General features: G+C 47.4%; 7 protein-coding genes across 7 annotated transcripts; 3 read left to right on the forward strand and 4 right to left on the reverse strand.

The window, feature by feature from the left end:
* Nucleotides 1–1,289: 1,289 nt before the first annotated feature.
* On the forward strand, nucleotides 1,290–2,484 carry N7529_005473 (RTA1 domain-containing protein; the record flags this gene model as incomplete). Its single annotated transcript, XM_057241000.1, has 4 exons — nucleotides 1,290–1,505; nucleotides 1,564–1,699; nucleotides 1,765–2,165; nucleotides 2,218–2,484. 4 exons carry the CDS (start codon nucleotides 1,290–1,292, stop codon nucleotides 2,482–2,484), a joined length of 1,020 nt encoding a protein of 339 aa, XP_057096359.1.
* A 581-nt stretch (nucleotides 2,485–3,065) lies between these two features.
* N7529_005474 (transketolase family protein) lies at nucleotides 3,066–5,367 on the reverse strand (the record flags this gene model as incomplete). The annotated part of the gene is made up of 4 exons (XM_057241001.1): nucleotides 3,066–3,938; nucleotides 3,994–4,991; nucleotides 5,051–5,160; nucleotides 5,213–5,367. The coding sequence occupies 4 exons, from the start codon at nucleotides 5,365–5,367 to the stop codon at nucleotides 3,066–3,068; spliced, it is 2,136 nt and encodes a 711-aa protein (XP_057096360.1).
* Nucleotides 5,368–5,968: 601 nt separating this feature from the next.
* Nucleotides 5,969–7,236, forward strand: N7529_005475 (NAD(P)-dependent alcohol dehydrogenase; the record flags this gene model as incomplete). The annotated part of the gene is made up of 3 exons (XM_057241002.1): nucleotides 5,969–6,302; nucleotides 6,357–6,985; nucleotides 7,033–7,236. 3 exons carry the CDS (start codon nucleotides 5,969–5,971, stop codon nucleotides 7,234–7,236), a joined length of 1,167 nt encoding a protein of 388 aa, XP_057096361.1.
* A 194-nt stretch (nucleotides 7,237–7,430) lies between these two features.
* On the reverse strand, nucleotides 7,431–7,892 carry N7529_005476 (uncharacterized protein; the record flags this gene model as incomplete). Its single annotated transcript, XM_057241003.1, has 2 exons — nucleotides 7,431–7,548; nucleotides 7,594–7,892. The coding sequence occupies 2 exons, from the start codon at nucleotides 7,890–7,892 to the stop codon at nucleotides 7,431–7,433; spliced, it is 417 nt and encodes a 138-aa protein (XP_057096362.1).
* Nucleotides 7,893–8,440: 548 nt separating this feature from the next.
* N7529_005477 (uncharacterized protein) lies at nucleotides 8,441–9,996 on the forward strand (the record flags this gene model as incomplete). The annotated part of the gene is made up of 3 exons (XM_057241004.1): nucleotides 8,441–8,812; nucleotides 8,863–9,235; nucleotides 9,287–9,996. 3 exons carry the CDS (start codon nucleotides 8,441–8,443, stop codon nucleotides 9,994–9,996), a joined length of 1,455 nt encoding a protein of 484 aa, XP_057096363.1.
* A 64-nt stretch (nucleotides 9,997–10,060) lies between these two features.
* On the reverse strand, nucleotides 10,061–10,765 carry N7529_005478 (uncharacterized protein; the record flags this gene model as incomplete). Its single annotated transcript, XM_057241005.1, has 1 exon — nucleotides 10,061–10,765. The coding sequence occupies one exon, from the start codon at nucleotides 10,763–10,765 to the stop codon at nucleotides 10,061–10,063; it is 705 nt and encodes a 234-aa protein (XP_057096364.1).
* Nucleotides 10,766–12,220: 1,455 nt separating this feature from the next.
* N7529_005479 (uncharacterized protein) lies at nucleotides 12,221–14,576 on the reverse strand (the record flags this gene model as incomplete). The annotated part of the gene is made up of 5 exons (XM_057241006.1): nucleotides 12,221–12,376; nucleotides 12,426–13,227; nucleotides 13,277–14,034; nucleotides 14,087–14,493; nucleotides 14,549–14,576. 5 exons carry the CDS (start codon nucleotides 14,574–14,576, stop codon nucleotides 12,221–12,223), a joined length of 2,151 nt encoding a protein of 716 aa, XP_057096365.1.
* Nucleotides 14,577–15,145: the final 569 nt, after the last annotated feature.

Below are 15,145 nucleotides of genomic sequence, written 5' to 3' on the forward strand. Positions count from 1 at the left end.
GATCGTCAACAGCCCTGAATCCCCCGCGTCGACGCATGGGCCATAAACTCACTATTATTGGCCGACTCAACCCCCTTGTCTCCGGACCATGATTTTTTGGAGAATCAGATGTTCTTTTCTTTGATTCTCATGGCCATCTGATATACTATCTACTATGCCCTTGGTCAAATAACAACGTGGGGCAAGATAGGAGTCGCTGTAGTTTGATAGATAGTATGTCCTCGTGCCTCGTGGTCTATTCTGCTGATTTCAAAATCATCTTGAGGGGATTCTTTTTACATCTGCATAATTTACAGGGACATCGGTTGCATTTGAGCCGGTCCGGGATTTTTCTTGGCCAAAAGTTAGTCTCGCCCTTGTTTGAGATGAAAATGTTGAAATTTTTAGAAGAGACACCGTTTTATCACCGCCTATTTGCTTATAGAGAAGTCTTTTTTCTTATTTTTTTACGTGCATATGATCCATTATTTGAATGTTCGGCTTGAACCGACAAGGCAGGTGAGATCTTTGTTCATTTTTTTATTCTCTCAGCATAGAGGTTCAGTCTCATGACTGCAACAATCTATCTTCTAGTCATATCTATCCCTAGTGCGCTTCATCGATCAGCTTGGCCATTTACCAAGGTCACAACAACGAAAGAATTCGGTCCTCTAGTGAGTTATGTTCTGAGTTAAATAGAGTGTTCAAGTCAGCGGGGAGATTCATATGAGGTTGACACGGTCGCACTCTAATGTCAAGAGCAGCGGTAGGTCACCCACTAACTCAACAGCTAGAATCAAAAAAAAAATCGCTGACTTCGAGTTCATCATGAAAAAGAGTGCAAGAGACTGACTCGCTATATGATATGAATAAAATAAACTAAACTTGCTTGGGTAAAAGGCTGATACTTTGAGTGCGATAAAAAATAACATGTAAAAACAGGAGCCTACCTCAAATAGACGAACCGACCAATAATTCAATCGAATGCCTCGGTGTGGATTAGGCTGACATTTAACTATGATTCGAGGCTGGGCTCAAATCAATAATAAGCACTGATCAATGTTGGCCCCCAGCCTTGGCTACCCTTAGTCTTGACTTCGTGGTTGAGGCATTCACCCCGTCGATCTGATTGGGTTGTTCGTTTAAGATCCGGAACGCACCCGTGGAAGTACACGATCGGTATCAAAAATAGAACAAAGCATCTAGAAGTCAAGTGAATTGTATTTAAATACAATATAGAGTCACTTCTCTATTCACTCAGGTAGAGCTTCGTTTCAATTAACTTTACGGCTTCACAGATTTTTTCGATTATGGCATCTACTACGACGATCTCAGCATCAGCAGCCTCTTCCACGCCTTCTGCAACCTGCATTACTATTGCCCCTGGAAAAAACGGTTACCTGCCACCGGAGTCATGTGATGCTATACTATACTATATTCCATCGTTTGAAGCCGCCATCTTCCTCTGTGTTCTCTATGGATTGGTTGCCCTGGTCCATATAATCCAAGCCATTATATACAAAAAGGTCACCTCTTTACCCTACCGTTTCCCAGTAAACACAATTGAGCTGATAGAATGGATAGAGATATGCTTGGGTACTTATTATGGGTGCTGTTTGGGAGCTGCTAGCGTTCATTTTTCGAGCTCTTCAAACACGCCATCAGAACAGCGAAATATATGATACTTTTTATGTCATATTTTTCCTTCTAGCCCCTATCTGTGAGTGAGGTTCCTTTTCTCTTATCTAATAACTCGACCTTTTATCTAACATCACTCACCCACAGGGATCAACGCTTTCCTCTACATGACTTTAGGGCGCATGATATATTTCTTTCTACCCGAACGCAGACTAGCCGGCATCTCTGCGCGTCGCTATGGTATTATTTTTGTTACTCTCGATATCATCGCATTTCTGGTCCAGCTTGCTGGTGCCGCACTCACAACCAATAACGACGCTAACGACGCGGAAACCAAGACCGTACTACTTGGCCTGCATATCTACATGGGTGGTATTGGAATGCAAGAATTCTTCATTCTCTGCTTTCTAGGCCTAGCAATCCACCTGCATCGAACAATAATTCAAATGGAAGAGATGGGACAGACTGGCATGGAACAGCTTCAACGGGGACGCTTCCCCTGGCGGTGGCTCTTTTATACGATCTACTTCACTTTGGGCATGATCACTGTGGGTGCCAAGTGCCTCACAAGACCTCCGGTATTCTAACAAAGCATTTTAGATCCGAATCATATTCCGCATGGCTCAATATGCACAAGGCACATCTACGACCAATCCTGTTCTCACCCATGAGGTATATGAATATGTTTTCGACGCAGCCCCCATGTTTTTAGCATTAATTGCTCTCAACATTATTCACCCCGGGATGATTCTCAAAGGGCCTTATTCAAGCTTTCCAAAGCAGAGTCGAGCTGAAAAGAAAGAGCAAAAGGCACAAAAAAAGGCATTCAAAATGGAAAAGAAAAGACAGAGACAGAGTCCCGTGTAGGCACAACCGTTCCCAATGCATCTGGACAAGACCAGCAAGGGTCAATGCGGTTCCACCAGGTTTGATGATTTGATTTCAGAGATGTTCTAGACTACTTGACGATAATAGAAGGCGAATGCTAGTTGTAAATGAACTTATTTACATACTGATGGCGCCTGCACACACATATACGAGCCTATGCCCCAATATTCAGGTACCAATTCCTCAGAATAGTTATCCCCGATTCCACCATTTTTCCGCCTCGTCAGCCACCAAAGAAGTAACTATAAGCGAACGGTGTGTAGCGCTACCGAATTAGGAAATTCTCATTATTCCTCAGATAAAATACATGTCTATAGTGAGTAAGCTATTGTATTCTGAGAATTACGAGCACTCAACTTTGACCATTTCTGTAATCATACAGTTAGTGAAGATGATTTAAATGTTCGTATTACAGATTTAAATGTAAATTATCAGAATATTAAAGCTGGTAAAAATGCAAATTTGAGTAATATGTGCAAGTCTGACATATACATCGAAAGCCACATCCATCCCAATCTATATTCTTAAATTCCGGCAAATTCCACAAACATAAAACATCTTCACAATTCGACAAATTCGCCGCGAAGGAACTCGTCTTCCTGGAGCTTCTCCAAGTAGCTAGCCACCTTGCTAGTCAACGTAGCAGTCTCATATCCAAAGAACCTATACGCCGCCTTGCCCGGAAGACTGTGACCGAATCGCGTCACGCAGATGCCTGCATCTGCATATCGCTCCCAGCCGTTGGGGGCATAAGGCTCAATTACAACAGCTGGTATGCCACGGTGTCGTTGCAGTGTGTCACGCTTGTACTTCAATGACTGCTTCTCAAACAGGCGCTGACATGGGAAGCTAACGACACGTGCAGTAACGCCTTTCTGTGTCTTCAGTTGATCGGCAACTTCCAATGCAAAAGATAGTTCAGCGCCAACACCAATGAGAGTCACAGTAGCTGATTCGGCTTCCAGCAGAACATATGCGCCAAGTGTCACGCCATCCCGACGTGTTTGAGCAATCTGGGGCAGAGTCTGGCGAGAGGTAGAAATGATGGTTGGCGTGTTCTTAGCGCCGATTGCAGCAATCCATGCACCCGCTGTCTCTTCATTGTCACCCGGGCGGATGTACAGGAGATTTGGCATTGCACGATACAAGTTGGCCAGCTCAATCGGCTGGTGGGTCGGCCCATCCTCACCCATGCCAATCGAGTCATGCGTGGCGACGTGGATAATCTGGAGATGTTGTAGCGCACCGATTCGAACGGCGGGAGCAGCGTATAGGTAGAACATAAAGAAGGTCGAGGTAACTGGAATGATTGTATTAGGGGAGTAAGCAGCCAAGCCGTTGGAGATGGCAGCCATGGCATGTTCACGAACGCCATAGTGAATATAGCGACCAGAATAGTTGCCATTGATGCCGCAAGTTGTACGAAGGCTGGGCTGGGATTTTTGGTTAGCAATGAAAGTAACCTGAACGTGAACTTGTTCCACTTACATGTTGGAAATCGACTTTCCCAGGCCATATCATGTTGACGGATGGCGATAGGTCTGCAGTGCCGACCATAAAGGAGTTCACATTTTTAGCAATTGGATTGAACACCAAACCGGATGCGGCACGTGTAGCGGTAGGCTTCTCGGGAAAGTTGGATGGAATATGTTCATGCCAATTCGCTGGAAGCTCTCCGCGAACGCGAGCCTGGAAGTTGGCTCCCAACTCAGGGTGCTCGGCAGTGTAGTCGCTCACCAACTGGTTCCACTCCTGAACCCACTGCTCTCCACGCTCAGGGAGTCCTTGGAAGAACTGGCGCACAGATTCGCCAATGACAAAGTGCTCTTCCGGGTTGAACCCGTACGCGGTCTTCATGTCAACTATGCTCTTAGCACCAAAGGCAGCACCGTGGGCAACCGCAGTTCCAGCCACACTGCTGTGGAGACCGATAACAGTCTTGATATTGATAAATGTAGGCTTCTCCTTCGATGCTCGACCTTGTTCCAAAGCACGAACAATACCCTCAATGTCGAAACATCCATCAGACACCTCAATCACATCCCATCCACTCGCGCGCATCTTTGCATTCACATCCTCGGTATTGGTGAGATCGACAGATCCGTCGCAAGTAATCTGGTTGTTGTCATAAATGACGGTGAGGTTATTTAACCGGAAATGTCCAGCCAACGAGATTGCCTCGAGTCCAACACCCTCCTGCAAACACGCATCACCAATCATACACCAGGTGTGATTGTTTACCACATCAAATCCAGGGCGATTATAAGTAGCGGCGAGGTTCTTGGTCGCCATGGCGAGTCCCACGGCATTTGCGATACCCTGACCCAAAGGGCCAGTCGTGACCTCAATACCTTCATGCTCAATCTCCGGGTGTCCAGGGCACAGCGCATCAACACGATCCGAATGGTATGACTTGAGTTGTTCAAAGGTCATGGCCTTGTAGCCAGTAAGATGCAGGAAAGAATATTGGAAAAGGCAAGTGTGACCTTGGACATAAATTAGTACACAATGTAGGAAGCCGATGTGTGTCTATATCAAGACCAACCATTTGATAGAACAAAGCGATCCCGGTTAAAGAAGCTTGGGGTGTGAGGAGCATAGCGCATCACGTATTTCCATAGCGAGACACCAATTGCAGCCATACCAATGGCACCGCTAGAATGAAGTCAGCTTCTATGCATATATCAAATATCTCCCGCAACCATACCCAGGATGTCCACCATTAAATTGCTGGCAAAGGTCTGCAATCAGCAATCGAAAGGTCCTCAGTACTAGATCATGTTCCTTTGATAAAGTTTGAACCAGAGGCAAGGCAGAATTGTGGATGCCATTGGCGCCGTTGCTTTGAGTTTGAACAGTCATGTTTTGAAAATATACAAAATGAATAATGATTCAAGTCAAAATCTGTAGGAAAGCTTTCCTCAAATAAATGCGAGTGGTGATGCTTAATATTTCCCAATCGGGTTATAGTCCAATCCCCGCTAGTATTGCTCTAAACATCCGCACTTTTTCACCGATCTAGTTCGAAGTTCTATTTCAATGTACTTTGAAATAACCTCAGACTGGTTTTGATCCGGTGACCAAATACCAAATTTACTACTGGTTCTTTCTTTCGGAAATTTCCCCATCTGGTTGTGTACAACGAACAAATTCTTCCTTGGTTTAGAATAGCTCCGTTCTACAAGAGAGACTCCAAACGGCAATTTGGGAATATCGGAAGAAGTCAAACAAACATGCATCCTCCCTTCGTCATGCATAGTTTGAGTTTCTAGGGCAGGTGATCCAAAAAGAAAAGTGAAGAAACCGAAAGCCGGGGAACCCCCCACGGGACAAAATTGACAGCTCCACATTCACTCCCGAACGGGTATCTAGAGCCACCACCTACTAAATCAGGTGCTATTTGGTCGAACTGCCTTAAGAATGAATGATTGCCCACTTTTATGCAAGATGCACAGAAACAAAAATGACTCCTTCAGTACTTGTGGACCAAACTAGCCAGATCACTCCGACAAAGTCGCTAGTGAGCGACCGCACTCTTCTCAAAGTCTCACACCCCAATCCCTCGTTACAAGTAACTGCAGATCATCATCTCAAATCAGTTGATGCGCCTGTTTATGCCCCTCGACCAGGTGAGGCATTAGTTCATATCAAGGCCACCGGAATCTGCGGATCTGATATTCACTTCTGGAAGACTGGACGAATTGGAGCTTTAGTCTTTGAAGGTGACTGCATTATAGGCCATGAGGCTTCCGGTGTAATCTTGCAGTGTGGTGATGGAGTGAATCATTTGAAGCCCGGTATGTTCAATGAGTTACTGAGCTAGATCTGTCTTGTGCTAATATCTTATTTAGGTGATAGAGTTGCTGTCGAACCCGGCGTGCCCTGCGAACATTGCTTCCTCTGCGACGATGGCCGGTACAACTTGTGCGAGGATGTTCAGTTTGCCGGTGTTTACCCTTATGAAGGTACCATTCAGCGATACAAGAACCACCCTGCGAAGTGGCTGCACAAGCTGCCAGACAATGTGAGCTTCGCCGAAGGTGCGCTTCTCGAACCACTCTCCGTAGTGATGCACGGTGTCAAGTCGGCTGGGCTCTCGCTGGGTCGGGGTGTAGTTGTATTTGGCGCGGGTCCCATTGGACTGATTGCTTTGGCCGCAGCCCGCGCCTCAGGGGCCCATCCGATTGTGATCACCGATTTGGAGCCCACACGATTGGCGTTTGCGAAGGAGTTCGTCCCTTCGTGTGTGACCTACCAGGTGGATCGTACCAAGGATTCCCAGGAAAATGCAGAGGCTATTCGTGCTCTCTTTGGGGCTTTCGAATATGTCGCACCCGAGACTGTACTCGAGTGTACTGGTGTGGAAAGCAGTGTGTGTACCGCAGCGTACACTGCCCGACGAGGAGGTACCGTTATGGTGATTGGCGTTGGGAAAACGATCATGAACAATCTACCTTTCATGCATCTTTCTCTTGCTGAGGTTCGTGTCTTGGTATGGTTTCAGAATTATGATACTGACTCTGCTAGATCGATCTCCGATTCATCAATCGCTATCGTGATACCTGGCCACCAGCAATTTCTTGCCTGAGTGGCGGGGTTTTGGATTTGAAAAAGCTTGTGTCCCATGTATTCCCTCTGGAAAAGGTACAGGACGCACTTCATTTATGCGCTGATACCCGGAATGGTAGTATCAAGGTCTTGGTGGTGGATGAACAGGAGGCTTCGCTATGATGAGACATTATGATTCCCTGCACCTCTTTATGGCGTACAATTGCCGAAATTTCGATAGACAATGCTTGTATGAAGGTTGAAGCGACACATAAATATTGTAATCATCGGCAATGAAGAGCTCAATTTGGATACTATATACCAATTCAAGCTAGAGCATATGTCTGCAGGATTCAAGTCCTCCGCCGCTATCACCACTATCCCTCAGAATGACGACTGACAGAATATCGACTCCACCACGGGTATCGGTTCTTTTGAAGAGTGGTCACCAGGGCCCAAGAGCGTGTTATGACCGGTACATTCGGGTCCACTGTTCTTTGTTTAGTGCGAGGATGAATATCCCAGAGCAATACCACTTACGTGAAAAGACGGCAAGGTTTTCTCAGCGAGACAGTGAGAACATCCCTGGGGCTTATTAGTTTCAGGTGAGACGTGGTTGGAAAATGAACTGACTCTTCTTCAATCGGATGGCAATCATTCAATGGTACATCAACACCACGACTCTTTTCAGCTGTTTCAATGCCAACCTGGGTGGTCTTGTTAGCAATTTCTGACAGAAACAAGAGTGAAATACGCACAATAGTTCGTTTGACGCTCTTGGTTGCGGATGCAGAAAGAAGCATCAAGCTCAGAATCGACAACTGTTTGAGGCCGTACATGACGCAAATAGACAATGCAAAGATGATAGATCCAAAAGAATACGCTGTAGAATACTCGACTGCGGAAGTCAAAGACCAATTAAATCCTGCAAGGAGATGCTATCTGTCTTTTCCAGTGTTTATATCCCTTGCGTCTGTCAAGTCCAGGGATGAAGCCAACTGGGCTGGTAGGGAGACCTTTTTTTTTCTCGTAAGGATCACCCTTGGATCGGAATGTGTGACTATTGAAGCGGCTGCAATCTATGATTGAGGTGCAGCGTTGATCTATGTGTGTCAACTGAATGTACGTTGTATACGTGTAGTGCATAATTAAACACGGACAAAAATGTATCAAATTTATTATCAGGAAAAGAGAGTGAAAGAAATACAAAAAGAATGAGGGATATGAAAAAGAGAAAAGCTTCTAAATTCTCGAGAAATATCAGGTTAGCTGGTAGATTATGACTGTCAAACATGTAAAGAGATGATTGTAAAGCCTTGAAGTATGGAGTAGACAAGTTAGAGCCGAGACTTTCCCGCCGACCGGCTTCAACCTCTAGTATCTCACCATGTTTTCTCCGAAACGACTTGATGACACTCAACAAGGTCTTTCTTCTCAAAATGACTGGTCTCATGCCCCTTTACATTCATACACACCTTCGGATTCCACTGATGCCCCTGCATTTCCATCCCCATTAGGTGCAGCCAGTTGGAGCCATGATGGCTTTTCCCACGACCCGGGCTTCCTAGCATCGCAGGAGGAGCTCCGATGCATGCTCTTCAATATCGCACATTCTGCTGCCCCGACCCGCGCACCGACACCAGAAATCCAAGGTACAGCACACTTGCATGACCGGTCGCGGACACCAACCCGTCCTGTGCTGTCAAGCCCCCGTCGCATTGAGTATTTGAAGAACTACGTTGGGCAGGTGGCGCCTTGGGTAATTGGTACCATCTTGTTGCACGCATCAATCGCTAAGGAATTACATAGCTGGATATGTTCGACTCGCAATGCACCTTTAGAGTACAGATTCCGGCACTCGCCCGATCGTTCCCCGCGTTGATGAACGCAATTCTCGCAATCTCCGCCCGACAAATGGAAAGGAAGGAGGGGATTCAAGACTCTTTCGACAGTTTGGAATTATATCAGGAAGCGATTCGTCTGCTCAGTCCGCTTCTGCAAATGCGTGATCCAAAGGTGGTCGCAGCCTGCGTTCTGTTGTGCTGCCTCGAGATGATGTCGGCGCGCGCGCAAGATTGGCAACGTCACTTGGAGGGATGTGCGGCACTTTTCGACGCCTTCGAGATGAATGGGTTCAGCAGCGGTCTTTTACAGGCAGTGTTTTGGTGCTACGCGCGCATGGGTAAGCACTGATTGAGCTGTCCACAAATTTGATTCAATGCTAATCTATTAGACCTATGTGGTGCGCTGATCTCTGATGGGACCCAGAGCACTCTTCTTCGACCCAGTAAATGGCTCGCACCTGGATGTCACGAAGATGATGCCCTCCACCTCTTTCAAGCTGCCCAGTCGCCAGACATGTACGCCAATTACGCCGTCTACCTCTGCGCCAAGGCATGTGAGTTGGTGGCCGATCGGACTCAATTCGTGGAGCTCGGTGTAAAAAATGACTGCACCGGCGAGGTCTTTAATCGCCGCTGGATCCGACTCTGGGATGACCTGCAGCATTGGCTTGACAGCCGACCGCCAGAATTATTACCCGCCCATACCACCACGACCAAACTCTTTCCGCACATCCTGTTCTTGCAATGGGCAGCTATCTCCTCAAACCAGCTATATCATACGGCGTGCATTTTGTTGCTTGACATGATACCTAAGTCAATGAATCTGCCGTCAACGCCGGCTGTCTCCGCATTGTGGCATGCGAGGCGCATCTGCGGCATCTCGCTTGCAAATCCTCATCAGGGGTGCCTGAACAATGCCATTCAGCCATTGTGGATTGCTGGTCGGTTGTTTAGCCATGCGTCGGAACACGCCATCATCGTCGATGTAATCCGCCATATAGAAGCAGAGACTGGATGGGGCGCTTGTTGGCGCATCCGAGATCTGGAACTTGCTTGGGGGTATGCAGCATCACGCCCCGACCGAGCTACGAGGCCTTGATTTCCCATCATGCGGTGATTCCCGAATGGGTATATTGAACAAACAGACCAAGCAGGCTTGCCAGCTACGTTTCGTCAAGTAAGCACCATTCGGCTCGCAATTTTTGTAAGCACCCACTCGCGTTCCATCCCGTCACTATGCGGATACGCTCGAAGCCTTGCAACACTTCTTGCTGTTGCGACTCGTGAGTCATCCGACGCGCTGCCATCAAGAACGAGGCAAGAAGACATGGATCCCAGCACTCTCGTCGGTCATTATGGAGAGCAATACTGCAGATCCGCTGTGCGTGCCACAATGGTGACATGGCAGCAAAATGGAAGCCTGCGGTCCGGGCAGTCCTTGGCCGACTTTGGAGCAACATCAGCATGGCCGTGTGGTAAAGCTGATTGCCAAAAAGCCCTGCCCCATTCGCAAATAGAACCACGGGGAAGCCCCGCTCGGGTCCAGCTAACTGATCGCCCGTTTCCAATTCCAACATGGGTTGAAATTCCTGCGGTCGCTCCCGATACCACTGCTCCAATTCTTCTACTAGCTCAATCCAGACATGGAGAGTTGGGCGATCTGGGTAACCATCTTCGTTATTGACGAACTTGACGGCCCTCGCACAGAGCCATAGCGGGCGATAGGCATAATAGAATACCATTTCGAATGGGTCGGCCACCAGGTCGACCTCAGTTAGGTATGGAAACGCTGGTGGAAGCGACACGCCCATGTCGCTGTCGCTAGCTAACGCAGTGCCGAGATCTATGCACCAGTAAGCACCATCCATAGCGATTCAGAGCATTTTGTAGTGAGAATAGGCATACCGAGTCGGAGAAATAGCCAATATATCGCAGAGTTCAGATCTCTGCCGACTGCGTGGGAACTCAGTGCGCTCAATAGCTCTTGATTGCTCGGTCCTTCTGAAGTCCATACAGCCGAAATATCTGTGATCCATTCCCTTACTTGATTCATGGCGCTTACCAAAGCAACATGAGTAATATCAACCTGCATGTGGGAGTCTTGTGGGGCAAATGAGCTTTGATTGCACCTTTGCGGGTGGATTTGACTGAAAGAGGTCTCGGAGAGGCCAAGGATCGAATTCCACACCGAGGGTGAGACCATCGCTAGCTGAAGACCATTGATTCCGAAAGATTGGCCTAAATCACATATATCCAACTTCAGATATCTGGTCAGTAATGGCATGTTTGCGCAGGTGTCGAACAGCCTACCCATGGGGCTATCTCATAGCGATAGTGCCGTAGTAGTGCCTGAGTTTCGGTGGATGGCATGTTTTCATCTTGGATATGTGGGTGAAAAGCCGGCGACAGGGTTGGCAATACAGGGGTTTTGACTATGGGAAAAGTCAAGATTCCCATATCAGGCTCATTCATCCCCAGAGCCAGTAGACCGGCGACTGCCGACTCATCCCTGTCGCTCAACCTCGGTTGCTCTTCGTTTGCCTCCCAGAATGGCCCAGCTAATATCTGACTCGTCTCGGTGTCGGCGTCTTGATTCTCGAGCCGAGGCGTTTCGATTAGATCGAGGTCATTGGCATCATGCTGGGGGTCCTCGTTGATGAACTAGAATAAATCAGATATGTGTAGTCTCATGATCCACGGACCACATACTCGAATCGCCTCATAGCTAGATGAAGTCCCAACTTGTGATGCTTGAACCGTGTGAGCATTCTTCGTCAAGAAAGTCAGTTGAGGACCATATTGACACTGGAAGTTCCGATCAATGCAATTTCGACATCGTGGTTTACCCTCGTCGCCTGAAACATTAGCCTGGTGGCTTCAAGCAGATCTTCAACACAAACATTTTCGTCGACGAACCCGACAGCGCATACATCCCGTGCGACATCGGGTGAGTCGATTCTGCTTGCGATCCATGGGATAGGGCTGCACAGGACTGCATAGGTGCACAGCTGCAACAATATGATGACAAGTGAAGTAATTAACCGGCGTTCTAATCGGGAAGGTGCCAAGTGTCCGAATCAGGAAGTTGTAACCACTGTATCACGTGGCTGTATTTTGCCGGATTCTCCCTTCCTGGACTAGGCCCATCAACGATCTGTTACGTTTTACTGCATAGTTACCTGTCACTTAATCAATATGACACTTTTTGCTTATTTATCAAGGAATTCCATCAGAAACTCTTCGTCTTTTCCCATGCAGTCAAATGCCTGCACACTCTCGAAATTATCAATAGCCTTGATACCATAGCTTCGCAAAATAATCAATCACCTTTGATCCCCGGACGCCCTTTGACGCTGCCTCCACTCGTCGACAATTCCCTTGTATGCCGATGGTCCGTATACTCCCGTCAGCTCGTGGTAAAATCCCCCACCCAGCCGGTGCGGGTTCAGCCCCAAATCGCGCATAAGCATGTCGTTGTACTAGAGAAATGGTTAGAGTGAGGTGTGCCATTCCCTTCAACAGACATACCTGGATAGCATCCACTTCAAGGCCACTGCCAGTCAACGAACCGAGCACTACATCCTCGGAGATCACGGTTTCCATTACGTTTTGCGAAAGAGTTCCCAAGCACAACGTTTCATTGGGGGCGGCCTTCATGCTCTCTGTGTCCAGCCCTCCTGTCAAGAATGCCGCAACCCAAAGAGCCTGAACCTCTGCCACAACTGCAATGGTCGATGATAGGATCACACCGAGCGTAGCGAAAGAGCGGTCGCCTTGGGAAACCAACTCAGGAGCCACCATCCGACGGAACAGGCGATATGGCACTAACGTGTCAGATGCAGCCCATGAAGGGGGACTGCGATCCGCAAGAGCGCAATTGGTGGCATTCAAAGTCTCTCGGACCACCCTCTCCGACCGATGATCTAGAGTCTCCCAGTGTGCTATGCGATCTCTGATACTTGGTTCCAGCGGGCCACTGATTTTCTCTGGCGATTCGGTCGAAATTTGAGCCTTTTCGGGGATCTCTTTGCCCTTTTTTTCCACCAAGGCAGAGAGTCCCAGTTCTAAACGGAGACATGCAGGTTCAAATTGGATTGGAACGATCGGCTTGTACCCAGTGGCGTGGACAACCAAGTCTACCGGATCAATACATGTTTGGTTGGCCAAACGCACCACTGCACTAGTGCCTGGAGATGTGTCAACTTCTTCGTTAGATGATGGAGTGATATCGGTAATGCCCGATCGGTAAACTTTGACGTGAGGTAATCGAATGGCCTCCCAAAGGTCACCTTGATTCGCAATACCAATTCCGGATGCACACGAGACCACGCTGTAAAACATCAGTCACTGCTGATCTCCAATTGAGACTGTTAAAATACCTGTTTTCTGGGCGAAGCAATTCCATCTTCGCGTCCGACCCGTATTGCACCGAGTCAACCAGGCCCTTATCAACAGACCGCCAGAACCACCCAATCCACCATCGACCAAGGAGATTACCGTGAAACAACCTCACCAGCCATGAGCCCTCCCATTTCAGACTCCACGAGGAGTTAAATGAAAGACGTTTGGGGGTCATATAGCAGCAGGGGCTGAGATAGGTGAGCAATCGGGTGCTTGCCGCTTTGTCGCTTGCAACCTTGTCGCCATTAGGGAGGGTGGACGTCGGTGGCAACATCCATGCAGGTCCTATCCCTCGATCGCGAATAATCCAATGCACTTCCACCGGAGTCTTTTGTTCTGATTTGAGGTGCAGCTTTGGGTCCTTCCGATGGAGAGTCGCGAAGAAATGCACTAAATCAAATGATGATTTTGCACCGCCATAGATGGCTACAGATCGCATTTGCGAGTAAACAGCCTCATGTTCTGACGCATTGGCATCCGAAGTTTCGGTCGCTTTCAGTGGTTGATACCCTAGATGCTGTCGAGCCCATTCTCCAACATTCTTGGCATGAATTACCGCGGCCGAATTCACAATACCCATTTGTGACCCGTGTATGTCGGGCATATTTGGCACCGAAGTTAGTCCAGTTGCCAGGACCAACTTATCGCAAATGACGGTGATGCGACGACTCGGAGTCGTGGTGACACTGATCCTGAGTTTCCACTCTTGGCTTTCAAGGCGACTGATACTCTCAACCTAAGATCAAATCAGTACACCGCGATTCCAATGGGATATCCCATCACCTTACCGTCCAGTTCAATCGTATGCGTTTTCGGAGCTTCCATTTGACCACCCATGCCCTCAGATATCGACTGATCTTCCAACCCGCAATAAATTGATTCCTGGTATCGTCCCCCTCATCCTCTGGAGCAACATCCGATAGATGGAGATCACTGAATTCATAGAGCCCATAAGAGTTTTGACTTAATAAGTTCGGATAAAGGCGTTCTTCGGCCCAAGTGCCCCCAATATCCGAGGCTGAGTCAATCACGAGAAGGTTATTCTCGTGATTGCCGGGCTTGGTTGGCTTGGTTATCTGTGTAAAACATGCTGGGACATCAACTAGCTCGATCAATCCATCCGTCTCTTCATTCTCGTGGTCATAGGCTCCTGTCACTTGTAAATATGTTTTCGCTGCGATGAGACCATAAAGACCTGAAACCTGTCAGTGTATATCTGAGTAAATATTCAATGTTTCAATGTCACAAACCTGCTCCAACGATTATGACTCTCTCCATATTTGTGACAAATGAAGTTCATGGGAGCAGAAGTAAATTACCTAGGTAGTTATCAAGTTCACCAGATATGTATGGGAAATTCCAACAAAGAGAGGCAGAACAATATCAACGTTGACATTGTTAACCCCACAACAATGTATCAAAATATATCAAGCCGGTGAAGTATTTACCAGTTCAAATTTTTTATATATCTTTGCATTCATACTTGAATAATAGAAGTCGTTTGGGAAAGTTCCTGCAGGTTAGAGATACATAACTCCCAAGTAAATGGTTGGCATAGCTGTATATATAACTATGTACATATGTACACATGTAGTAAGTAGTAGCTTCACCACATCTATGTACATGGAAAATTACTCCTCCCCCGCCCCGTTCATCCGATACTGCATCTCGTTTTTGCGTATCTTCAAGCTACCATTATCGTCTTCCCATAATATAGCTTTGGGTCCGTCCGTTGTGATCGTTTTAGCAAAGGGGACTTTGCTAGTCTCCCTGTATGAGATATAGGTTATACAAATTTTTATTGACCGATCACTGGTAAATGTTGAGATGACACGACTCTCTGCTTC

Source organism: Penicillium soppii (genome assembly GCF_028829465.1).
Source record: "Penicillium soppii strain IBT 18220 chromosome Unknown utg000005l, whole genome shotgun sequence".
Lineage (NCBI taxonomy): Eukaryota > Fungi > Ascomycota > Eurotiomycetes > Eurotiales > Aspergillaceae > Penicillium > Penicillium soppii.